This window comes from Ranitomeya variabilis, chromosome 2 (genome assembly GCF_051348905.1).
Source record: "Ranitomeya variabilis isolate aRanVar5 chromosome 2, aRanVar5.hap1, whole genome shotgun sequence".
Taxonomy (NCBI): Eukaryota; Metazoa; Chordata; class Amphibia; order Anura; family Dendrobatidae; genus Ranitomeya; species Ranitomeya variabilis.
The window spans coordinates 267,401,569-267,428,499 of NC_135233.1; the positions used below are offsets into that span (position 1 = coordinate 267,401,569).

The window sequence follows — 26,931 nt, forward strand, 5'->3', positions numbered from 1 at the left end:
GGTGGGGAAATTCTTTCCTGGTGGAACCTCCATGTAAAGAACGACAGACCTGTTCAGACACATGCTCCCAAATTGTGTCCATTGTGGCAGATGTAGGAATCTAAAAGTGCCAGAATTTGGGGGGAATTTGGGCATGAAACTGTCCTGCCTGCCTTATACCATATTGATTATGTGCTTTAGACACTTGACACAAGATTTTGCCTTCATTCACAAAGCGGCATAGTTCCCGTGTAAGTGACGTAGCTTATGATCACTAGCTTAAAATATTTTAATACAAACTTTTGGCATAAAGTAAGCCAACCACTAGGAGGTGTCAAATTAGACTTAGAAGTTCAACAGTATGTGGACACTGTAAGTAATTGGTACAGTAATTTCAGCACCCTTTCTGCATCTCTTGGCAAAAAAAAAGCACGATGGCTAAAACGCACGTTTTTGCTGTATTTTTTTTACTTGCGTTTTTGGAGCAGATTTAGATCTGCACCAAATCTACAAGTCACAAATAAGCAACATGTGCATTACACTTCAGGATTCTCATTCACTTTGCTGGCATCAGGAATCCCTTCAGCTTTTATCACAAATCAGCACTGAAAAAACACAATGTGTGCACACAACCTAAAGGTGCACCAAATTTATCAAAAAACACTATGATAAATTTGGTGAATTTTAAAACTGCCTAGTCTGCTTTAACCCCTTCCTGACATGCACCGTACTAGTACTGCTCTGCAGGAATTGCGCTCCCGCATCAGCAGTACTAGTACAGCGCACCGATCACGCGGCCTCACGCTGAGCGCCATGGCGATCAGGTGCGGGAATCAGGTGTATGTGACAATGGACACCCCGCAGCAACGCCCAAGATCGGTGCTAGCATAGTTCGCGGGCATTTAACCCCTCTGATGCCGCTGTCAGTTGTGACAGCAGCATAGTGGAGCATTGCACAGGGAGGAGGCTCCCTGCTCGCTTCCATCAGGACAATGCAATGAGATTGCGTTGTCCTATTGATCTCCATGGAGACCCCCCGGCACCAAGATGGCCGCGGGGTCCTGCAGGGAAGGTGGCTTGTGAGCGCCTGTTGAGAGCAGGCACTGGCATGCCTCCTTCCCTGCCTGTCAGATCGTGATCTGATACTTTGTTTAATGCATTAATACATTGCAGAGTGTCAGATCAGCGATCTGATGATAGGGTGATGTCCCATCCTGGGACAATGTAAAAAAAGTTTAAAAAAAAGTATTACAAAGTGTAAAAATATTTTTTTAAAAATCAGTGGAGCCGAATGTCATTAGTATATTTCATCCGATGCTCTCGCATTGGATGTGACTCACTAGTGAGACCCCTGCCTTATCCTGTGCTCTGCGCTGAGCGCTTACACCAGGGTTTCCATGTAAGTCTCCGAAATATGTTATTCAGTAAAACATAAAGGAAAGATTCTTTTTACCAAAGGGTGAAATCACTAGTGTACAGAAATCCTTCTAAAATTGTATTTTATTAAAGTTTACTAAAACTGCACCTATAAACCCAAGTGCACAGTGAGGATCTAAAGTTGTCACAGCTTGCTGAAATTTTTATATGTATATACTGTACGTATCATACTTGTGTAATAAATGATGGGGCTGTTTATCCCATCATAACTTATATCTGCCTCAATTTTCTAGAGAAAAAGATGTTCTGGAAGGAGAATTTAATATACATACATACAAATTATTGCTGTGTCATGTACATTCAGGAATCAGGATTCATTATCCCAGGTAGTATTACAATTAATGGGACTATACAATCTATGCTGTCCACTCTGCTTAGCAGCGTAGGATTGCCCCCTATTATACGAAATTTGGCTCCCCCGCTCCACGGCGGCTCGCCCTTGCCCTATTATTCCCTGAAACTAGGGTATATAACATTCTAATCTAGACAAAGTAATCCTATTCTTAAAATAGTGCAAGCCCACCCCATATAAAAAAATATTAAAAACTTGTCACTTAGGGTACTGTCACACAGTGCAATTTTGATCGCTACGACGGTACGATTCGTGACGTTCTAGCGATATCGTTACAATATCGCAGTGTCTGACACGCAGCAGCGATCAGGGACCCTGCTGAGAATCGTACGTCGTAGCAGATCGTATGGAACTTTCTTTCGTCGCTTGATCACCCGCTGACATCGCTGGATCGTTGTGTGTGACAGCGATCCAGCGATGTGTTCGCTTGTAACCAGGGTAAACATCGGGTAACTAAGCGCAGGGCCGCGCTTAGTAACCCGATGTTTACCCTGGTTACCAGCGTAAACGTAAAAAAAAAACAAACAGTACATACTCACATTCCGGTGTCTGTCCTCCGGCGTCTCAGCTTGAAGAAAACCGGAAATTTTCTGCAAGAAATCCACGTTTTTTTTTTGCGTTTTTTTTCCTTTTTTTTCACGGTTTTTTTAGCATTCTGCAAGCGTAATTAGCTTGCAGAATGCTAAAGTTTTCCAAGCGATCTGTAGCATCACTTGGAAAACTGACTGACAGGTTGGTCACACTTGTCAAACATACTGTTTGACAAGTGTGACCAACTTTTTACTATAGATGCTGCCTATGCAGCATCTATAATAAAAGAGAGAATGTTTAAAAATAATAAAAAAAATGGTTATACTCACCCAGACATCTCCTCAGCGGCGTCCGTTCCTCTTCCTATAGCTGGTGTGTGCGCGCAGGACCTTCCATGACGTCGCGGTCATGTGAGCGGTCACGTGAGCGGTCACATGACCGCTCACGACCAATCACAAGACAGTGACGTCATCGGCAGGTCCTTCACCGCACAGCAGCTATAGGAACCGAAGCGGCAGCATGCAGCGGTGAGGCGGGAAGACATCGAGGGTGAGTATAGGACTATTTTTTATTTTAATTCTTTTTTTTTTTACCAATTATATGGTGCCCAGTGCGTGGTGGAGAGTCTCCTCTCCTCCACCCTGGGTACCAACCAACCGCACATAATCTGCTTACTTCCCGCATGGTGTGCACAGCCCCGTGCGGGAAGTAAGCAGATCAATGGACTCCTAGGTGTGCGGAATCCCCGCAATTCCGCATTTTTAATGAACATGTTGCTTTTTTTTCCGCGATGCGATTTTTTCGCGGAAAAAATCGCAACATTTGCACAAAAAATGCGGAATACACTGTAAATAATAGGAGGCATATGTTAGCGTTTTTTTCGCGTTTTTATCACATTTTTATAGCGAAAAAACGCGAAAAAAACGATAAAAATCCTGAACGTGTGCACATGGCCTAAGGGATTTCTTGCAGAAATTTCCTGAAGAAAACCGGAAATTTTCTGCAAGAAATCCGCATTTTTTTTTTGCGTTTTTTTCACCTTTTTTTTAGCATTTTGCAAGCGAAATTAGCTTGCAGAATGCTAAAGTTTTCCAAGCGATCTGTAGCATCGCTTGGAAAACTGACTGACAGGTTGGTCACACTTGTCAAACATAGTGTTTGACAAGTGTGACCAACTTTTTACTATAGATGCTGCCTATGCAGCATCTATAATAAAAGAGAGAATGTTTAAAAATAATTAAAAAAATGCTTATACTCACCTGCAGACAGCCGATCTCCTCAGCGGCGTCCGTTCCTATAGATGGTGTGTGTGTGCAGGACCTTCCATGACGTCGCGGTCACGTGACCAATCACAAGACCGCTATGTCATCGCAGGTCCTTCACCGCACACCAGCTATAGGAACCGAAGCGGCAGCATGCACCGGAGAGGCGGGAAGACTTCGGGGGCCATCGGAGGTGAGTATATCACTATTTTTTATTTTAATTCTTTTTTTTTGACCAATTATACGGTGCCCAGTCCGTGGAGGAGAGTCTCCTCTCCTCCACCCTGGGTACCAACCGCACATAATCTGCTTACTTCCCGCATGGTGTGCACAGCCCCGTGCGGGAAGTAAGCAGATCAATGCACTCCTAGGTGTGCGGAATCCCCGCAATTCCGCAAATTTAATGAACATGTTGCTTTTTTTTCCGCAATGCGATTTTTTCGCGGAAAAAAATGCAACATTTGCACAAAAAATGCGGAATACCCTGTAAATAATAGGAGGCATTTGTTAGCGTTTTTTTCACTTTTTTATAGCGAAAAAAAAACGCGAAAAATCCTGATCGTGTGCACATGGCCTAAAGGTACCGTCACACTCAGCGACGCTGCAGCGATATAGACAACGAGCCGATCGCTGCAGCGTCGCTGTTTAGTTCGCTGTAGAGATGTCAAACACAGCAGCTCCAGAACGATGCAGGAGCGATCCTGTGACGTAACGGTGACTCACTTATCGTTCTCTCTGGTTGTTAGCTCCATGTTTAACATTGCAGGCATCGTTGCTTTTGCTGTCAAACACGACGATACACGCCGATCTGACGACCAAATAAAGTTCTGGATTTCTAGCTCCGACCAGTGATATCACAGCGGGATCCAGATCGCTGCTGCGTGTCAAACACAACGAGATCGCTATCCAGGACGCTGCAACGTCACGGATCGTTGTCGTTCTCGTTGTAAAGTTGTTTAGTGTGAAGGTACCTTAAGTGCTCAGTGTAGAGCACAGGATAAATGTGATCCAAAATATTATGTAAAATGTTCCCAATAAAAGTTTCAACTCAAGTCACAAAAAAAAGCAAGTCCTCACTCAGGTCTATCATCTGGTAACGGAAATATGGGTTAGCTCTTAGGCCTGTAGTAAAAAATGAAATAGTCCTGAATTAACCCTTTTTAGTAGGTATACTGAGATAATAAGATATTAATGTACATGCTTACAGCCATCCCACCCGTGAAGTACTACTGAGCACGGATAGCAGGAGCAACATTTGCATTTACTCATATCATGGTACGAGAATTCAAAATGTAGAAATGAAAGAATTTAACTTGTAAGATTTTTCATACCATTACTCCAGAAGTACTTTCTCTAAATATTGAAGCTGAATTAGATCTGTCTTGTTAAGCAGTCTCCCGGCTGGCAGAATGCCACAGCCCAGAAGACATGAATCTGCTGTTTTCTCTGGATGAAAGTAATGCACAAGATCAACTGCACTTCTTCTCATTTCTTAAAAGGGTTTTCCAGAAGCTTAATGTGTATACAAATGTTATTTTATAGCAGACTGGAATAAATGAAATTTAATAAAAATTACTGATTTAGAACTGGCCAATAATACCTTTTCCATATTATTCAGAGTCAGGCAGACTGCATTGTGATTCACCAACTCTGTGCGGACAATGGACAGTGAGTTATGCCATATCCTGTTCTGCAAGATTACTACAAAGTCAGAAGCTAGACTGATTGCGGACAAAATACACACATCTATCCACCTCTGTATCTTGTTTTTCATTGGTTATGTTTTGCAAAGCATACAATACACACACAGAGCAACACCATAAGCCAAGAGGAGATAGAAACAGTATATGACAGTCTTACAAATAACGGAATGTCTGTGGACTCCTCAGCAAACAACTCAAAATCAATAACAGTGGATGGAGTAAAGGACAGGTGACGACCACCATTGTACATAGACAGGCGACCACCATTATGTATGGACAGGTGACCGCCATTGTGCATGGACAGGCAACCGCCATTGTTTGTGGACAGATGACCACCATTGTGCATGGATAGGTGACCACCATTGTGCATGGACAGGTGACCACCATTGTGCATGGACGGGTGACCACCATTTTACATGGACAGGCAACCGCCATTGTGAATGGACAGGCGACCCTCAGACCTGAACTCAACAGCATCACATTCTGTATGAGGTTGTCATGTCTGGATCAGGAGACCTACAATCAGTCTATACATCGCAGTCTGTACTCGGACCATGTTTCACAGACATCTGAATGAGGCTGTAAGAATGCAGCTAGTTTTCGTTTTGGTATTTCCTTTTTCCACTCCCCTTTTCTTCTTCCATTTTTAACAGCTGTAACTTTTTTATTTTTCCATTGACATATGTGTGGGCTCGTTTTTTGTTGGACGAGTTGTTGGTTTGAACAACACCATTCATTTTACCATATATACTACAATAAAATGGGGAGTGGGGGAATCAAATGCAATGAAATGGAGAAAGAAAAAGCTATTTTGCCATTTTTTTAGGTTTAATTTTTATAGTGTTAATTGTGCATTAAAAATGACTTGGTAAGATGATTATTCAGGTCAGAACCATGAAGAATACTATTTTAGAGGCTTAAAAAATCAGAACTCAGTAAAAGTAAAACAGAAATTAAAAATCCATAAGGTTTTTTTTATCTTTCCGTCACTTGTGCTGTGTGAGGGCTTGTTTTTTAGTGTTGTGCTGATGTTTTTATCGATAACATAAAATTGTACCACTGGGGCTGATAATACATTTTGGTTGCTTTTTATTGCATTATTTGGTTCAGTTACTTTAACGATCTTTGGCAGAAGGACTATATAATCAATGGTTAAAGTTCATTTCAATCTCCACCCACTTAGCCTGATTGACAGCTGCTCAGTGACCCTACTCACATTTCTCATTACAACAAGCTGCAGCCGTCAGTCAGACTGTGGCGGTGGAGACTGAATACTCATGGACTCCTGAGTTCGCTCACTTTAGAGACGCTTATTTTCATTATCAGTATTAGGGTTTGTGCATATCTGCGTATAAATAAGCCGATTGCAGTGTGAATAAAAAAAATCCCATTTTAACCCGCACCATCATTATTCAATGAGGCCGTGATAATCTGCGAGGTTTTCCTCAGCTGCAATCAGGCCGAGAATCGTCAATGGGTGTAAGAAAAAAATCTGACTGCACACAGACCATCTGTACGCCTTCCGATTTTTACCCACAGATCTCTAAGAAAAAAAAAAATCTATAAATAGATAGAGGATAGAATAGATACATAGAATAAATAGATATCTTGCAGTCATACAGTGTCACAACCCATCTACAGTGGCATGTAAAGGTTTGGGCACCCCTGGTCATAATTACTGTTATTGTGAATGGTTAAGTAAGTTGAAGGTTAAATAATCTCTAAAAGGGCTAATGTTACAGATGACATGTTTCCTTTGCATTTTAGGCAAAAAAAGAAAAATAATTCATCTTTTACATTTTAAAAATGTATTAGTACCTAGTAGCACCCTCTTTTGCAAGTATCACAGCTTGTAAACGCTTTTTGTAACCAGCCAAAAGTCTTTCAATTTTTGTTTGATGGATTTTCATCCATTCTTCCATGAAAAATTCTTCCAGTTCTGTGAGATTCCTGGGTCATCTTGCATGTACTGCTATTTTGAGGTTTAGCCACAGATTTTCAATGATGTTCCGATCAGGGGACTGTGAGAGCCATTGTAAAACCTTCAGCTTGCGCCTTTTGAGGTCATCTATTGTGAATTTTGACGTGTGTTTAGATCCATGTATGCAACAATAGTTTGTTGAAATTTAATTGAATCCATTCTTCCCTCTACCCATGAAATGTTCTCTGTGCCTTTGGCGTCAACACAACCCCAAAGCACGATTGATCCACCCCCATGCTTAATGGTTGGTGAAATGTTATTTTCCAGAAATTTTGTGCCCTTTTTTCTCCACACATACTGTTGATCATTGTGGCCAAGAATTTTAACCTCATTGGTCCACAGGACTTGTTTCCAAAATTATTTTGACCTCTACTGTTCCTGTTAACTGCCATTTCTTAAATACATTTTGAACTGAGGAAAGGGCAACTTGAAAACTCTTTGCTACCTTCTTTTAACCTTCTCCTGCTTTGTGGGCCTCCACCATTTTAATTTTCCGTGTGCTAGGCAGCTACTTAGGCTTCTTTCACACTTCCGTCAGTACGGGGCCGTCACAAAGCATCGGCGCGACGTACCGACGGACGTTGTTAAATAACCTGTGGCTGCTGTTTTTGGCATAAAGTTAAAGAAGGTTAGGGTTTTTTTTAAAGCTGAGAAATTTGCATCACCTGGCGTTTCCTAATAATAATAACCATAACCCTAACAGGCTAATTAAGGTCTGAAACCTTGGTCAAAGTTATTTGAGCACACAAATTGCCAAGAGTACCCAAAACTTTGCATCGTTCCATTTTCCTTTTTTTGTCATTTTTAAAATGTAAAAAATGACAATATTTTTTTTTTTCTTAAAATTCATAGGAAATATGTAATCTTTACCTTTAGGCATTTTAGAGATATTTTCATCTTCAACATACTTGAATATTCACAATAACAGTAATTTTGACCAGGGATGCCCAAACTATTACATGCTACTGCACATATTATACATTTGCACCTTTTAGTCCCTTTCAAGTGGCACTAAAGGGTGTTTAGCGTGGTTTAAGCTAATAAATAAATAATTTTTAAAAATCCCCCTATTTTTGATAATCAGCAAAGGTAAAGCAGACAGTTGAGAGCTGATATTATCAGACTGGGAAGGCACAATGTTATTGGGCCCTTCCCAGCCTAAAAATGCCAGCCTGCAGCTGCTGGAAAAGTGGCGCCCTAGTGCTTCGGCAATCGGGGTAATTGGAGGTGATATCAGCTGTGAATTGTCCAAAAACATAGCTGACATCAAGCCCTGGTGTTAGTAATGGAGAGGTGTCTATCAGACTCCCCTATTACTAACCCAGTAAGTTAAAAGAAAAAAAGAGACACACAAATATATTTTATTGTAAAAACCACTCCCTGACTCTTTCCATGGTTCACTAAATTATATAAGAAAAACCTATGCTAGTCCGATGTAGTCCAGGGAATTCAACGTAGTCCAAGGAATTCTATGTAGTCCACAAATGGAAATCTGAAAAACATAAAAAGGTAAAAAAAAAACAAGAGACTGTCTCTTGTTTACCAATTTATTAGAAACCAAGGTTCCCACGTTGTTCCGATGTAGTCCAGCGCTTCCCATGACGTTCCTTAATTCCGATGATTAAAGGCTATGGAGCCTTGTTCTTCGGCTCCTTGGGCTGTGAGCAGCAGCCGCTCCCGGCTCCAGCTGTGCTCTGTGACACCCAGCGACGGTCATGAGAGGTGATGTCACTAACGTTATTGACGTCACCACTCATCACAGTCGCCTGTGTAAGGGAACGCAGCGAGAGTGGCTACTGCTTAAAGCGCCACTCCTGTCTCCCGCTGCATAGCACATTGTGACCCAGCGATTTTGATGAGTGGTGATATCAGTAGCATTACTGACGTCACTATTTATCATAATCGCTGGGTCTCACAGAGCACAGCGGGATGCGGGATTAGCTGCTGCTCAAACCCAATGGAGCCTCAGAATGATGATGCTCTATAGCCTTTGATCATCTCATTGCATTGCATATAATGAGTAAGGTTATGTGTCAGAATTTTTTTATCTTGCGTATGAGACGAGGTGCTCTGCCGGCACCATTATAGTCTTTGGTGGCCTCATTGGAGCATACAACCGAATCCCTTTTTGCAGGGGGTTTGGATGTAAGCCCTGATGGGGCCACTGAACGGCTGCCAGAATGCAATGTGAAAGCACCCATACAAAACTTGTCAACTGTTCTTATATTCAGTTAGTTACCTACTAAAAGGAGAATGATTCCATAAGTAGAGTCTGCTTTTTCAAATGTGAAACGGCATTTCTGGGGCAGAATTAGGTTCTCAGTGGGATTCAAATGTGGGGAGTTTTTTTGGCCATGGATCCAAAATTTCAGTGTTTTGTGGACCAAACCACTTAGTTATAATTTTTGCCTTGGGACATCCTGCTCCATCCTGGTAGAAAATCCATTGTTCATCACCAAATCGCTCCTTGATTATTGGGAGAAGTCGCTCTTGGATGATGTGTAGATAACATTCTTTATTCATGGCAGTGCCATTAGGCACAGTTGGAAGTTCTTGATGATCCAATAAATGATTGACTCAGGGGCAATCGTACAAGTAGCAATGTCCTTGCCTGTAAAGCCTTTTTGATGTAAAGCAATGATGACTGCACGTGTTTCTTTGGAGGTAACAATGGTTAACTTAAAAATACATTAATTTCAAGCAGCTGCCCCCTTTTTAAAGTAAGCAGTCAGCTCTTATAAAATCAATTGGTATGACAGAATTACCGTATATCACTTGCATTATCCATTTTATAGCTTTTTACCTAACCTAGTGATAACACTTGAGATAGTGAAATGATTATAAAAGCAAGTCATTTTGTACCAGGCCTCTGAAATTAAGTGAAAATGAGGGTTTTATAATTAAGTTAATTGTCATGACCAGGAATGACTATTTTTTTTGCAATTCATCTGATCACAATAGTTACAATAGTTAATGCAAATCGCCATTATAAAAACTGAAGCAGCAAACTATGTGAAAACGTAAACTTGTGTCAGTTCCAAAACCTTTGGCCATGACTATATACGGACATATGCCCTGAAAGACTTTGTAGAATTTTCCTACTTTATTAATGCACAGATATTTTTATAAAAGTAGGAATTGATGAATGTAATACAAAATATTTTGCATGAATAATGATCACGGTCTTAGTTTTATGTGTGACGTCTTTGCAGAAACTTGTAAATACTGTAAATTGTATTGTAAATTGATTAAACAGAAACTTGTGTTTTACTTCCAAAGATAATATAATTTCATAGATGCAGTACGTGAATGAGCAGAGAAACACAATGTACTATTATTTGTGTATACAAAGATCATTGATAGAAATAGTGAAAAAGGAAATGATTGTGTCCCAAAAGTCATTATACTCAACATGTAGCCTGTTCTGGGCATCACTTCATGGAGTGATGTAATAGTAGCAGTATTGTAAAATATTTTATCAGTTTCATTGGGTTGCAAAAGACATAATATTTACTAAAGGTAAAGTGGATTTCCTTGATTTTAAAGCTTTGCTAGTGCGAAGTGACGGTATTACTGTTCCAATTGACTGCCACTGCAGTGCTGCTGCCGTGAAGGTGTCTGTTCGGACTAAAAGTGAAGACGATTGGTCATTTTTATGTCAAAGCCAGAAGGGGATTCTAAATTGAGGAATGGAGGATAGGTTCATTCGAAAGTTGATATGTAGTTAAGAGCCACATCTAAAAACCACAGTTGAAAACCGCAACCTGCTTTTCCGCTAATTGGTTTCATATCTTTGGTAGGTGCAATCAATGAGATGAATGTGTTTCACATGTAAAAAAAAAAACATGCATCCAGTAGAATAATACAATCTCCCATTAGAACTGCATGTGATTTTCAAAGGTGGTTCTCCAGTGTAGCATGTGAATGTCCCATAAAGTAAGGACTTCTCGTGTTTTGTTTAAAGTCTGTCAGTGGGATCAACCCTCCTAAGCTGTCTATATGGTCATGTAGGTCATAGGAAACTGAATAAAATGATACCTTGATATCTGCGATCTGATGTTTTATTCCAGAGAAATCCACATTTTACTTATATGTAAATGAGATGTTCCAAATTATGGGTCGGACAGTGATCTGTATGAGAATCTGCCTCCAGAGATTGTTATAAATAAAAGGAGAGTTACCAGTGTGAGACAAGTAACTAACACAGAGCAGTAAAACTGAACTTCATCTTCTTACAACCACATCTGCTGCAGCTCTCACAGCTCTGCTGTATTGTAACACTGTCTGCCTGTGAGCTGGAAGCTGAGAGGAACCTCCAGATGTGTCAATTGTAATCACACACTGTTCCGCAGTGAGATCAGGAGAGCAGAGAGCGGCCATTACATATCACACTGGTAACGCCTCCATTTATTAAAAACAATCTCTGGATTTCTGGATTCTCATACAGATCAGTGTCCGGCCCATAGCCCTGAACAGCTCATTTGCATATTAAGAAAAGCATGGATTTCTCCGGAATAAGACATCGGATCCCAGATATCAAGGTATCATTTTATCATTTTCCTATGACCTATGTTGTGAATTCTGCTCTTGGGCTCCCTCCTGTGGTTATAAGTGGTAGCGCTGCTGTCTTTGGATCGCTGCATTCATCAGGTGTGTCCACTTATTGCAATTCTGACTGGGCTATTTAGTGTTGCTTGACCCTTTAGTCAGTGCCAGTTGTCCATTGTTCCTGGAGGATTCACATCCCTGCCTGGTCTCTCATGCTTTGCTGTTCATTTCAACAAAGATAAGTTCTGGCCTTGTTTTTTGCAGTCCACATGCTGTGGGCCTTATTGTTCAGTTCTTTTCCATGTTTTGTCTTGTCCAGCTTGGTCTGTATAAGGATTTGTTCAGCCAAGCTGGTATCTCTGGAGATGCAGATATACCCTCCATATCTTTAGTTAGATGTGGAGATTTTGTATTTTCTGTGGTGGATATTTTCTAGTGTTTTAATACTGACCGCATAGTACTCTGTCCTATCCTTTCTATTTAGCTAGAGCGGCCTCCTTTGCTAAATCCTGATTTCAGTCTGCGTATGTTATTTCCCTCTCCTCTCACAGTCAATATTTGTGGGGGGCTGTCTATCCTTTGGGGATTTTCTCTGAGGCAAGATAGTTTTGCCTTTTCTATCTCTAGGGGTATTTAGTCCTCCGGCTGTGTCGAGATGTCTAGGGAGTGTTAGGTACATTCCACGGCTACTTCTAGTTGCGGTGTTAAGTTCAGGGTCTGCGGTTAGTACGGGTACCACCTTCTCCAGAGTATGTCTCATGATGCTCCTAGGCCACCAAATCATAACAGTACAACTGGCCAACAATGAGTTAATCGCATCTCAGAAGAAAGGAAGGAAAGTGCTGAGCCAATTTTTTTTCTGTAGTCTGTTGTGTCTTTTCTTCCCTCTTTACCTCTGGGTGGCGCAGGAGTTTGGCGCTGGCATGGATGTTCAGGGATTGGCTTCTCGTGTGGATCAACTTGCTGCTAGAGTACAGGGTATTTCCGATTATATTGTTCAGTGTTGTGAAATTGGATTTTGGGCTCCCCCGGTGGCCACTGGTGGAATTGAACTTGTGTGCATCATCTCCTCTGTTCACCTGTTTCCATCAGGATGTGGGAGTCGCTATTTAACCTTGCTCCTCTGTCATTTCCATGCCGGTCAACATTGTAATCAGAAGCCTTTCTGTGCATGTTCCTGCTTCTAGACAACTCCCAGCTAAGTCTGACTTTTGTCCTTGTTTGTTTTTTGCATTTTGTTCCAGTTCACAGTTGCAGTTTCGTTTCTGTGTCTGGAAAGCTCTTGTGATCTGAAATTGCCACTCTGATGTTATGAGTTAATACTAGAGTCTTAAAGTAATTTCAGGATGGTGTTTTGATAGGGTTTTCAGCTGACCATGAAAGTGCCCTTTCTGTCTTCCTGCTATCTAGTAAGCGGACCTCGATTTTGCTAAACCTATTTTCATACTACGTTTGTCATTTTCATCTAAAATCACCGCCAATATATGTGGGGGCCTCTGTCTGCCTTTCGGGGAAATTTCTCTAGAGGTGAGCCAGGACTGTATTTTCCTCTGCTAGGATTAGTTAGTCCTCCGGCTGGCGCTGAGCGTCTAGGGATAAAACGTAGGCACGCTACCCGGCTACTGTTAGTTGTGCGGCAGGTTTAGTTCATGGTCAGTTTTAGTTTCCATCCTTCCAAGAGCTTGTTCTTATGTATGCTGGGCTATGTTCTCTTGCCATTGAGAACCATAACAGTTTGACCGGCCCACAAAGGGTTAAATTAATTGGCAGAGAAAGGAGAGAAGAAAGAAGTCTGCTGAAAATTTTTATTTTTTTTTTTCCTTCAGTTTTGAGTGTGCTTTCAATTGAATCACTTGCAAGTCTGCCTATATTGCAGCCTTCCTCTCTCTCTCTCCTTCTAATCCTGGAATGGCTCTGTGTTCACCTGTTTAAAATGGATATTCAGAGTTTAGCTGCAGGTTTGAATAATCTCACCACGAAAGTTCAAAATTTACAAGATTTTGTTGTTCATGTTCCTATATCTGAACCTAGAATTCCTTTGCCTGAATTTTTCTCGGGGAATAGATCTTGCTTTCAGAATTTCAAAAATAATTGCAAGTTGTTTTTGTCCTTGAAATCTCGCTCTGCTGGAGATCCTGCACAGCAGGTCAGGATTGTGATTTCCTTGCTCCAGGGCGACCCTCAAGATTGGGCTTTTGCATTGGCTCCAGGGGATCCTGCGTTGCTCAATGTGGATGCGTTTTTTCTGGCCTTGGGGTTGCTTTATGAGGAACCTCATTTAGAGCTTCAGGCGGAAAAAGCCTTGATGTCCCTATCTCAGGGGCAAGATGAAGTTGAAATATACTGCCAAAAATTCCGTAAATGGTCTGTGCTTACTCAGTGGAATGAGTGCGCCCTGGCGGCGAATTTCAGAGAGGGTCTCTCTGATGCCATTAAGGACGTTATGGTGGGGTTCCCTGTGCCTGCGGGTCTGAATGAGTCCATGACAATGGCTATTCAGATCGATAGACGTCTGCGGGAGCGCAAACCTGTGCACCATTTGGCGGTGTCTACTGAGAAGACGCCAGAGAATATGCAATGTGATAGAATTCTGTCCAGAAGCGAACGGCAGAATTTTAGACGAAAAAATGGGTTGTGCTTTTATTGTGGTGATTCAACTCATGTTATATCAGCATGCTCTAAGCGTACTAAGAAGCTTGATAAGTCAGTTTCAATTGGCACTTTTCAGTCTAAGTTTATTCTATCTGTGACCCTGATTTGTTCTTTATCATCTATTACCGCGGACGCCTATGTCGACTCTGGCGCCGCTTTGAGTCTTATGGATTGGTCCTTTGCCAAACGCTGTGGGTATGATTTAGAGCCTCTTGAAACTCCTATACCTCTGAAGGGGATTGACTCCACCCCATTGGCTAGTAATAAACCACAATACTGGACACAAGTAACTATGCGAATTAATCCGGATCATCAGGAGATTATTCGCTTTCTTGTGCTGTATAATCTACATGATGTGTTGGTGCTTGGATTGCCATGGCTACAATCTCATAACCCAGTCCTCGACTGGAAAGCTATGTCTGTGTTAAGCTGGGGATGTAAGGGGATGCATGGGGACGTACCTTTGGTTTCCATTTCATCATCTATTCCCTCTGAGATTCCTGAATTCTTGTCTGACTATCGTGACGTTTTTGAAGAACCTAAGCTTGGTTCATTACCTCCGCACCGGGAGTGCGATTGTGCCATAGATTTGATTCCGGGTAGTAAATACCCTAAGGGTCGTTTATTTAATCTGTCTGTGCCTGAACATGCTGCTATGCGAGAATATATAAAGGAGTCCTTGGAAAAGGGACATATTCGTCCTTCGTCATCTCCCTTAGGAGCCGGTTTTTTCTTTGTGTCTAAGAAAGATGGCTCTTTGAGGCCGTGTATTGATTATCGGCTTTTGAATAAAATCACGGTTAAATATCAATATCCGTTGCCACTGCTGACTGATTTGTTTGCTCGCATAAAGGGGGCCAAGTGGTTCTCTAAGATAGATCTCCGTGGGGCGTATAATTTGGTGCGAATTAAGCAGGGGGATGAGTGGAAAACCGCATTTAATACGCCCGAGGGCCACTTTGAGTATTTGGTGATGCCTTTTGGCCTTTCAAATGCCCCTTCAGTCTTTCAGTCCTTTATGCATGACATTTTCCGTGATTATTTGGATAAATTTATGATTGTGTATCTGGATGATATTCTGATTTTTTCGGATGACTGGGACTCTCATGTCCAGCAGGTCAGGAGGGTTTTTCAGGTTTTGCGGTCTAATTCCTTGTGTGTGAAGGGTTCTAAGTGCGTTTTTGGGGTGCAGAAGATTTCCTTCTTGGGATACATTTTTTCCCCCTCTTCCATCGAGATGGATCCTGTCAAGGTTCAGGCTATTTGTGATTGGACGCAACCCTCTTCTCTTAAGAGTCTTCAGAAATTTTTGGGCTTTGCTAACTTTTATCGTCGATTTATTGCTGGTTTTTCTGATGTTGTTAAACCATTGACTGATTTGACTAAGAAGGATGCTGATGTTGCTGATTGGTCCCCTGCTGTTGTGGAGGCCTTTCAGGAGCTTAAGCGCCGCTTTTCTTCCGCCCCCGTGTTGCGTCAGCCTGATGTTGCTCTTCCTTTTCAGGTTGAGGTCGACGCTTCTGAAATCGGAGCTGGGGCGGTTTTGTCGCAGAGAAGTTCCGACTGCTCCGTGATGAAGCCTTGTGCTTTTTTTTCTCGTAAATTTTCGCCCGCCGAGCGGAATTATGATATTGGGAATCGGGAGCTTTTGGCCATGAAGTGGGCTTTTGAGGAGTGGCGTCATTGGCTTGAGGGGGCTAGACATCAGGTGGTGGTATTGACCGACCACAAAAATTTAATTTATCTTGAGTCCGCCAGACGCCTGAATCCTAGACAGGCGCGCTGGTCGTTGTTTTTCTCTCGGTTTAATTTTGTGGTGTCATACCTACCGGGTTCTAAGAATGTTAAGGCGGATGCCCTTTCTAGGAGTTTTGAGCCTGACTCCCCTGGTAATTCTGAACCTACAGGTATCCTTAAGGATGGAGTGATATTGTCTGCCGTTTCTCCAGACCTGCGGCGGGCCTTGCAGGAGTTTCAGGCGGATAGACCTGATCGTTGCCCACCTGGTAGACTGTTTGTTCCTGATGATTGGACCAGTAAAGTCATTTCTGAGGTTCATTCTTCTGCGTTGGCAGGTCATCCTGGAATCTTTGGTACCAGGGATTTGGTGGCAAGGTCCTTCTGGTGGCCTTCCCTGTCACGAGATGTACGAGGCTTTGTGCAGTCTTGTGACGTTTGTGCTCGGGCCAAGCCTTGTTGTTCTCGGGCTAGTGGATTGTTGTTGCCCTTGCCTATCCCGAAGAGGCCTTGGACGCACATCTCGATGGATTTTATTTCGGATCTTCCTGTTTCTCAGAAGATGTCTGTCATCTGGGTGGTGTGTGACCGTTTCTCTAAGATGGTCCATTTGGTTCCCCTGCCTAAGTTGCCTTCTTCTTCCGAGTTGGTTCCTCTGTTTTTTCAAAATGTGGTTCGTTTGCATGGTATTCCGGAGAATATCGTTTCTGACAGAGGAACCCAATTCGTGTCTAGATTTTGGCGGGCATTCTGTGCTAGGATGGGCATAGATTTGTCTTTCTCGTCTGCTTTCCATCCTCAGACTAATGGCCAGACCGAGCGGACGAATCAGACCTTGGAGACATATTTGAGGTGTTTTGTGTCAGGATGATTGGGTTGCTTTTTTGCCTTTAGCGGAGTTTGCCCTCAATAATCGGGCCAGCTCTGCCACCTTGGTGTCTCCTTTTTTCTGTAATTCGGGGTTTCATCCTCGATTTTCCTCCGGTCAGGTGGAATCTTCGGATTGTCCTGGAGTGGATGCTGTGGTGGAGAGGTTGCATCAAATTTGGGGGCAGGTAGTGGACAATTTGAAGTTGTCCCAGGAGAAGACTCAGCTTTTTGCCAACCGCCGGCGTCGGGTTGGTCCTCGGCTTTGTGTCGGGGACTTGGTGTGGTTGTCTTCTCGTTTTGTCCCTATGAGGGTTTCTTCTCCTAAGTTTAAGCCTCGGTTCATCGGCCCGTACAAAATATTGGAGATTCTTAACCCTGTGTCCTTCCGTTTGGACCTCCCTGCATCTTTTTCTATTCATAATGCTTTTCATCGGTCATTATTGCGCAGGTATGAGGTACCGGTTGTGCCTTCCGTTGAGCCTCCTGCTCCGGTGTTGGTTGAGGGCGAGTTGGAGTACGTTGTGGAGAAAATCTTGGACTCCCGTGTTTCCAGACGGAAACTCCAGTATCTGGTCAAATGGAAGGGATACGGTCAGGAGGATAATTCTTGGGTGACTGCCTCTGATGTTCATGCCTCCGATCTGGTCCGTGCCTTTCATAGGGCTCATCCTGATCGCCCTGGTGGTTCTGGTGAGGGTTCGGTGCCCCCTCCTTGAGGGGGGGGTACTGTTGTGAAATTGGATTTTGGGCTCCCCCGGTGGCCACTGGTGGAATTGAACTTGTGTGCATCATCCCCTCTGTTCACCTGTTTCCATCAGGATGTGGGAGTCGCTATTTAACCTTGCTCCTCTGTCATTTCCATGCCGGTCAACATTGTAATCAGAAGCCTTTCTGTGCATGTTCCTGCTTCTAGACAACTCCCAGCTAAGTCTGACTTTTGTCCTTGTTTGTTTTTTGCATTTTGTTCCAGTTCACAGTTGCAGTTTCGTTTCTGTGTCTGGAAAGCTCTTGTGATCTGAAATTGCCACTCTGATGTTATGAGTTAATACTAGAGTCTTAAAGTAATTTCAGGATGGTGTTTTGATAGGGTTTTCAGCTGACCATGAAAGTGCCCTTTCTGTCTTCCTGCTATCTAGTAAGCGGACCTCGATTTTGCTAAACCTATTTTCATACTACGTTTGTCATTTTCATCTAAAATCACCGCCAATATATGTGGGGGCCTCTGTCTGCCTTTCGGGGAAATTTCTCTAGAGGTGAGCCAGGACTGTATTTTCCTCTGCTAGGATTAGTTAGTCCTCCGGCTGGCGCTGAGCGTCTAGGGATAAAACGTAGGCACGCTACCCGGCTACTGTTAGTTGTGCGGCAGGTTTAGTTCATGGTCAGTTTTAGTTTCCATCCTTCCAAGAGCTTGTTCTTATGTATGCTGGGCTATGTTCTCTTGCCATTGAGAACCATAACAGTTCAGACTCCGGTTTTAGAGCCTAGAATTCCAACTCCTGATTTGTTTTTTGGGGACAGGTCCAAATTTTTGAGCTTTAAAAAATAACTGTAAACTGTTTTTTGCTCTGAAACCCCGTTCCTCTGGTGATCCCACCCAGCAGGTTAAAATTGTCATCTCTCTGCTGCGTGGTGATCCTCAGGATTGGGCATTTTCCCTGGAATCAGGGAATCCGGCTTTGCTTAATGTAGACACCTTCTTTCAGGCGCTAGGGTTATTGTATGATGAACCTAATTCAGTGGATCATGCTGAGAAGACCTTGTTGGCCCTGTGTCAGGGTCAAGAAGCGGCAGAATCGTATTGCCAGAAATTTAGAAAATGGTCTGTGCTGACTAAATGGAATGAGGATGCCTTGGCGGCAATTTTCAGAAAGGGTCTTTCTGAATCTGTTAAAGATGTTATGGTGGGGTTTCCCACGCCTGCTGGTCTGAGTGATTCTATGTCTCTGGCCATTCAGATTGATCGGCGCTTGCGCGAGCGCAGAGTTGTGCACACTATGGTGTTGTCTTCCGAGCGGAGTCCTGAGCCTATGCAGTGTGATAGGATTGTGTCTAGAGCTGAACGACAAGGATTCAGATGTCAGAATAGGTTGTGTTTTTACTGCGGCGATTCTGCTCATGTTATTTCTGATTGCCCTAAGCGTACCAAGAGAATCGCTAGTTCCGTTACCATCAGTACTGTACAACCTAAATTTCTGTTATCTGTGACCCTGATCTGCTCATTATCGTCATTTTCTGTCATGACATTTGTGGATTCAGGCGCCGCTTTAATCTTAATGGACTTAGAATTTGCCAGACGTTGTGGTTTCCCCTTGCAGCCTTTGCAGAGTCCTATTCCTTTAAGGGGCATTGATGCTACACCGTTGGCTAAAAATAAACCTCAGTTTTGGACACAGCTGACCATGTGCATGGCGCCAGACCATCAGGAAGATTGTCGTTTTCTGGTGTTGCATAATTTGCATGATGCTATTGTACTGGGTTTCCCATGGTTACAGGTGCATAATCCGGTATTAGATTGGAAATCTATGTCTGTGACTAGTTGGGGTTGTCAGGGGGTTCATGGTGACGTTCCTTTGATGTCAATTTCCTCCTCCCCCTCTTCTGAAATTCCTGAGTTTTTGTCAGATTTCCAGGATGTATTCGATGAGCCCAAGTCCAGTTCCCTTCCACCGCATAGGGACTGTGATTGTGCTATTGACTTGATTCCAGGCTGTAAGTTCCCTAAGGGCCAACTTTTCAACCTGTCTGTGCCAGAACATGCCGCCATGCGGAGTTATGTTAAGGAGTCTTTGGAAAAGGGGCATATTCGGCCATCTTCTTCACCATTGGGAGCAGGTTTTTTTTTTGTTGCCAAGAAGGATGGCTCCTTGAGACCCTGTATTGATTATCGCCTCTTGAATAAGATCACGGTCAAATTCCAATACCCTTTGCGTTTGCTTTCTGATTTGTTTGCTAGGATTAAGGGGGCTAGTTGGTTTACTAAGATTGACCTTCGAGGGGCATATAATCTTGTTCGTATTAAGCAGGGTGACGAATGGAAAACTGCGTTTAATACGCCCGAAGGCCATTTTGAATACCTTGTGATGCCATTCGGGCTCTCTAATGCTCCATCTGTGTTTCAGTCCTTCATGTATGATATATTTCGGAATTATCTTGATAAATTCATGATTGTATATTTGGATGATATTTTGATTTTTTCAGATGATTGGGAGTCTCATGTGAAGCAAGTCAGGATGGTATTTCAGATCCTTCGTGATAATGCTTTGTTTGTGAAGGGGTCTAAATGCCTCTTCGGAGTACAGAAGGTTTCTTTTTTGGGCTTCATTTTTTCTCCCTCATCTATAGAAATGGATCTGGTTAAGGTTCAGGCCATTCATGATTGGATCCAGCCCACCATCCGTGAAGAGCCTTCAGAAATTTTTGGGCTTTGCTAATTTTTATCGCCGTTTCATTGCTAACTTCTCCAGTGTGGTTAAACCCCTGACCGATTTGACGAAGAAAGTCGCTGATGTGACGAATTGGTCCTCTGCGGCTGTTTCTGCCTTTCAGGAGCTTAAACGCCGATTTACTTCTGCCCCTGTGTTGCGGCAGCCGGATGTTTCTCTTCCATTTCAGGTTGAGGTTGACGCTTCTGAGATTGGGGCAGGGGCCGTTTTGTCTCGGAGGAATTCTGATGGTTCCATGATGAAACCGTGTGCCTTCTTTTCTCGAAAGTTTTCGCCTGCAGAACGCAATTATGATGTCGGCAATCGTGAGTTGTTGGCTATGAAGTGGGCATTTGAGGAGTGGCGACATTGGCTTGAGGGGGCCAAGCATCGTATTGTGGTCTTGACCGATCATAAGAATCTGATTTACCTCGAGTCTGCCAAGCGGCTGAATCCTAGACAGGCCCGATGGTCCCTGTTTTTCTCCCGTTTTGATTTTGTGGTCTCGTATCTTCCGGGTTCTAAGAATGTTAAGGCTGATGCCCTCTCTAGGAGCTTTTTGCCTGATTCTCCTGGGGTCCTTGAGCCGGTCGGCATTTTGAAGGAAGGGGTGATTCTTTCTGCCATCTCCCCTGATTTACGACGGGTTCTTCAGGAATTTCAGGCTGATAAACCTGACCGCTGTCCAGTGGGGAAACTGTTTGTTCCTGACAGATGGACTAGTAAAGTGATTTCTGAGGTTCATTGTTCTGTGATGGCTGGCCATCCTGGGATTTTTGGTACCAGAGATTTGGTTGGTAGGTCCTTTTGGTGGCCTTCTTTGTCACGGGATGTGCGTTCTTTTGTGCAGTCCTGTGGGACTTGTGCACGGGCCAAGCCTTGCTGTTCCCGCGCTAGTGGGTTGCTTTTGCCTTTGCCGGTCCCTGAGAGGCCTTGGACGCATATTTTTATGGATTTTATTTCAGATCTTCCGGTTTCCCAGAGGATGTCGGTTATCTGTGTGGTTTTTGACCGGTTTTCTAAGATGGTTCATTTGGTACCTTTGCCTAAATTGCCTTCCTCTTCTGATTTGGTTCCATTGTTTTTTCAACATGTGGTTCGTTTGCATGGCATTCCGGAGAATATTGTGTCCGATAGAGGTTCCCAGTTTGTTTCTAGGTTTTGGCGGGCCTTTTGTGCCAGGCTGGGCATTGATTTGTCTTTTTCTTCCGCATTTCATCCTTAGACAAATGGCCAAACTGAGCGAACTAATCAGACTTTGGAAACTTATTTGAGATGCTTTGTGTCTGCTGATCAGGATAATTGGGTGGCTTTCTTGCCATTGGCCGAGTTTGTCCTTAATAATCGGGCTAGTTCTGCTACTTTGGTTTCGCCCTTCTTTTGTAATTCTGGTTTTCATCCTCGTTTTTCTTCAGGGCAGGTTGAGCCTTCTGATTGTCCTGGGGTGGACTCTGTGGTTGACAGGATGCTACAAATTTGGGCTCATGTTGTGGACAATTTGGTGTTGTCTCAGGAGGAGGCGCAGCGTTTTGCTAACCGTCGTCGGTGTGTTGGTTCCCGGCTTCGGGTTGGGGATTTGGTCTGGTTGTCTTCCCGTCATGTTCCTATGAAGGTTTCTTCCCCTAAGTTCAAGCCTCGGTTTATTGGTTCTTATAGGATTTCTGAGATTATCAATCCAGTGTCTTTTCGTTTGGCCCTTCCAGCCTCTTTTTCCATCCATAATGTTTTTCATAGATCTTTGTTGTGGAAATATGTGGTGCCCGTTGTTCTCTCCGTTGATCCTCCTGCCCCGGTGTTGATTGATGGGGAGTTGGAGTATGTGGTTGAGAAGATTTTGGATTCTCGTTTTTCGAGGCGGAAGCTTCAGTATCTTGTCAGATGGAAGGGTTATGGCCAGGAGGATAATTCTTGGGTTGTTGCCTCTGATGTTCATGCTGACGATTTGGTTCGTGCCTTTCATTTAGCTCGTCCTGATCGGCCTGGGGGCTCTGGTGAGGGTTCGGTGACCCCTCCTCAAGGGGGGGTACTGTTGTGAATTCTGCTCTTGGGCTCCCTCCGGTGGTTATAACTGGTAGCGCTGCTGCCTTTGGATCGCTGTATTCATCAGGTGTGTCCACTTATTGCAATTCTGACTGGGCTATTTAGTCTTGCTTGACCCTTTAGTCAGTGCCAGTTGTCCATTGCTCCTGGAGGATTCACATCCCTGCCTGGTCTCTCATGCTTTGCTGTTCATTTCAACAAAGATAAGTTCTGGCCTTGTTTTTTGCAGTCCACATGCTGTGGGCCTTATTGTTCAGTTATTTTCCATGTTTTGTCTTGTCCAGCTTGGTCTGTATAAGGATTTGTTCAGCCAAGCTGGTATCTCTGGAGATGCAGATATACCCTCCATATCTTTAGTTAGATGTGGAGATTTTGTATTTTCTGTGGTGGATATTTTCTAGTGTTTTAATACTGACCGCATAGTACTCTGTCCTATCCTTTCTATTTAGCTAGAGCGGCCTCCTTTGCTAAATCCTGATTTCAGTCTGCGTATGTTATTTCCCTCTCCTCTCACAGTCAATATTTGTGGGGGGCTGTCTATCCTTTGGGGATTTTCTCTGAGGCAAGATAGTTTTCCCTTTTCTATCTCTAGGCGTATTTAGTCCTCCGGCTGTGTCGAGATGCCTAGGGAGTGTTAGGTACATTCCACGGCTACTTCTAGTTGCGGTGTTAAGTTCAGGGTCTGCGGTTAGTACAGGTACCACCTTCTCCAGAGTACGTCTCATGCTGCTCCTAGGCCACCAGATCATAACAGACCTATATGCCTATATAGACGACTTAAGAGAGTTGATCCTACTGATACTTCCTTTAAATGGATGCTCCATAAACTGCCCTGTGTCCACCTGGTCTTAATTTATGTATGTGCAAAGTGAAATTCCTCTTTGTGCTTCGGTAGGACGCGTGGGGCATTTGTCCCTTACTGCATCACAACATCTGTATTGCAGGATGTCTCAGATACCAGCACTGCATAAGCTAAATGTTATATATTCAATTCTATGATATCATCTAGGCAAATAGGGCGTTCTTCACGCTCCTACTGAGAGCACAGACGTATGAATGCTAGCAATCCAGCTCAGACCTTCAGTACGGGCTGGTGATCGCTTGCTTCTATTGGTAGAATGTAGCTTGAGGTAGCACAGCATGTATATTTCATTCTGAGAGTGTTGTGTGTCTTGTTTCTGGGAAAAATATATAAATGAAGGCTTTTCATAGCTGGCACACATTGGTCTCCATTTCAGCCCAGGCTGTAACGGTAAGTACAAAATGCTTTGTTCTCACTTGTGATTAGCAACAGCTAGATATTACATTTGTTTTCTTTGCATATTTTAGGTTTCCGTAACCTGCATGTAAGTGACCAAATGACAGTCATACAGTACTCCTGGATGGGCCTTATGATTTTTGCCATGGGATGGAGGTCCTTTAAAAACGTCAACTCTAGAATGCTTTACTTTGCTCCAGATCTGGTGTTCAATGAGTAAGTACACATATATCTGCACTGTAGCATTCCAACTTACTGCCGGGGATTTACAGTATGGGAGTAATTCACACTACAATCTACCGTACGTGCTTTGCAATGCATTTATTTTGTGTTTTGACAAAGGCTATTGATTCACTCAACCAGTGGCCTGGATTAGGAGAAAAAGCGAGCGTTAGAGGGAAAGGGGCTTCACAGGTGATGCTGTATATCAAAATTGCGTCAAAATTTTGCAGCAAAATATTAGTGTAAACTAATGCAGCCAACAAGGAGTGTAAAGTTAGATAAGTGCTTTTAAAGATGCACTAAAGTTCTTATCCACCATGATCCACCGTGAGAAGATTGGCACATTTTAAGTTGAAACTGTGTTAATAATATTTGCCAGTTGCACCACTTTACGTGTCGTGTAGACCATGACTGATGGGGCAGATGGACTATGCAAAATAGGCTGGAATTCTGTCTCACGCTATGCCAACAAAACTAGCGTACATGTGGAGTGCCGCATCTATTATGCATTTTACACACTATGACCCTTTATTATTGCAGTCGCGCCTGTTTTTTGGTAAGTTTTTGGTGTTCTGCACCTTTTTTTGGTTGCACCTAATTCATCTTTCCATTTGAGTCCTCTTTTAATTCAGTTCTGCAGTGTATATGGTCGCCTGTTTATTTCTAGTTAACTGCCGTGGGCAGGATTTAGGGTTTCCAGATGTTTTCACCAGATTCATCATTTTCGACTTATGCATTTTGCGGTAAAAAGTTGCAAAAACGGTTGCAGACAGAGAAAAAAAGAATCAATTTTCTACTTTGTGTAAAATTTCTGGACTACGTGCTCCAATTTGATGAATTTGGCACAAAAACGTCAGCGAAATGCCTGCAATAAAGAAAGAAAAGTGACTTAAGTAAACGCAAATATGAATCTTGCCCTGTGTGCACTTTACAAAACTGGTTTATTAACGGATCTAGAAAAATGGTTTGGCAAGGAGACGTTTTAGGCTACTTTCACACTAGCGTTAACTGCAATACGTCGCAAATGCGTCGTTTTGCCGAAAATACGCATCCTGCAAAAGTTCTTGCAGGATGCGTTTTTTGAGCATTGACTAACATTAGCGACGCATTGCCACACGTCGCAACCGTCGTGCGACGGTTGCGCCGTGCTGTGGCGGACCGTCGGGAGCAAAAAACGTTACATGTAACGTTTTTTGCTCCCGACGGTCCGCTTTTTCCGACCGCGCATGCGCACTTCCCCGCACCTCACAATGGGGCAGCGGATGCGCTGGAAAAATGCATCCGCTGCCCCCGTTGTGCGGCGGAGACAGCGCTAGCGTCGGGGACCTCGGCCCGACGCACCGCGACGGGCCGAGCCCGACGCTAGTGTGAAAGAAGCCTTAGGCTGCCAATGCACTGCCGCTTTTACTGCAGTTACAGCAAAACATGCGATGCAGCCGCTAAGTGAGAAATCAGCGTCAACCCCCTCCTCCTTTTGTTTATTTCACTTTTTTTCCCTCTCATTCTTCCAAGAGACATGCCTTTTTTTACAATTCCAAATGCGGCAAAATTGTGCAAAAGAACTCAATTTTGTAATTGCTTTTTTGAGTTTGTTTTTACAACATTCATTGTACTGTATAAATGACCTGAACCTAACTTGTATAAATGACCTACCAAACTTGTATAGTTTTGTGTTTGTGTTTTTTTGTTGTTTTTTAAGTGGTAAAACAAAAATGGTAAAATTCATAGCAAAAAAGTTTGCATCAGTCACCATTTTCCAAGACCTGTAGCATTTAAATTTTTCCATCTATCGAGCTGTGTAAAAGCTTTTTTTTGTGGCAAGATGGCATTTCTATTGATATAATATTGGGGTAGATATGACATTTTGATAACTTCTTATTGCATTTTTCTGAGTAAAAAAATGCATTTCTGATGTTTACTTTTTTCTCTTTATTGCATTTACTAATTGGATTAATTATTTTGACACATCAGACTTTTACGGATATAGTGATAACACATATCTTGTTTTTTTTTGTTTTGTTTTTTCTTTACTCATTTTAATGAGGAAAAGGAGGGGTAATTTGATTTCTTATATTTTTTTTCTAGATTTAAACAAAAAATATATATACATAGCTCCTTTGTTACTGATAATTTGCAGCTGGTGAAACAAGTATCTAATGCATTTCCAATTTTCTATGTACCATATATACTCGAGAATAAGTCGACCCGAGTATAAGCTCAGGCACCTAATTTTGCCATAAAAAACTGGGAAAACTCATTGACTCGAGTATAAGCCAGGTATGCATTCTCACCTCATCCCTATCCTGGTATGCATGGCTCCCCATCCCTGCCCTTCTATGCATGGCTCCCCATCCCTGTCCTTGTATGCATGGCTCCCCATCCCCTTCCTTGTCTGCATGGCTCCCCATCCCTGTCCTTGTCTGCATGGCTCCCTGTCCCGTCCTTGTATGCATGGCTCCCCATCCCATCCTTGTATGCATGGCTCCCAGTCCCTGTCCTGGTATGCATGGCTCCCCGTCCATGTCCTTGTATGCATGGCTCCTTATCCCCATCATTGTATGCATGGCTCCTTATCCCTGTATGCATGGTTCCTATAAAAAAAACACATCCTACTTACCTTGCCTGCGCGCCCTCGCTGCATCTCGTAACGGTGCCAGCAGCTCTTCCGGACGATCGGTCAAGTGGCCTTGCTCATTAAGGTAATGAATATTCACTCCACGCCTATGGGAGTGGAGAGTGGTGAATATTCATTACCTTAATGAGTGGGGCCACGTGATCGCTCGGCCAGAAGAGCTGCTGGCACCGGAATGAGATGCAGCGAGGGCGCGCAGGGAAGGTAAGTATGATGTGTGCTGGAAGCCAGCGGATGTAACTGTGCATGCTATAAGAGCAATGAATATTCATTGAAGCCACACCACAGGATAGGTTTCAGCAAAT

At 43.1% G+C, this 26,931-nt stretch overlaps 1 protein-coding gene across 3 annotated transcripts in view; it reads left to right on the forward strand.

Annotated features, from left to right (window-relative positions):
• Positions 1-26,931, forward strand: part of AR (androgen receptor) — a 416,052-nt gene that overhangs the window by 340,888 nt on the left and 48,233 nt on the right. For all 3 annotated transcript variants that reach the window (XM_077284919.1, XM_077284920.1, XM_077284921.1), the window contains exon 5: positions 23,844-23,988. In XM_077284919.1, coding sequence (XP_077141034.1) covers positions 23,844-23,988 — 145 coding nt within the window. The remainder of the gene's footprint in view (positions 1-23,843; positions 23,989-26,931) is intronic.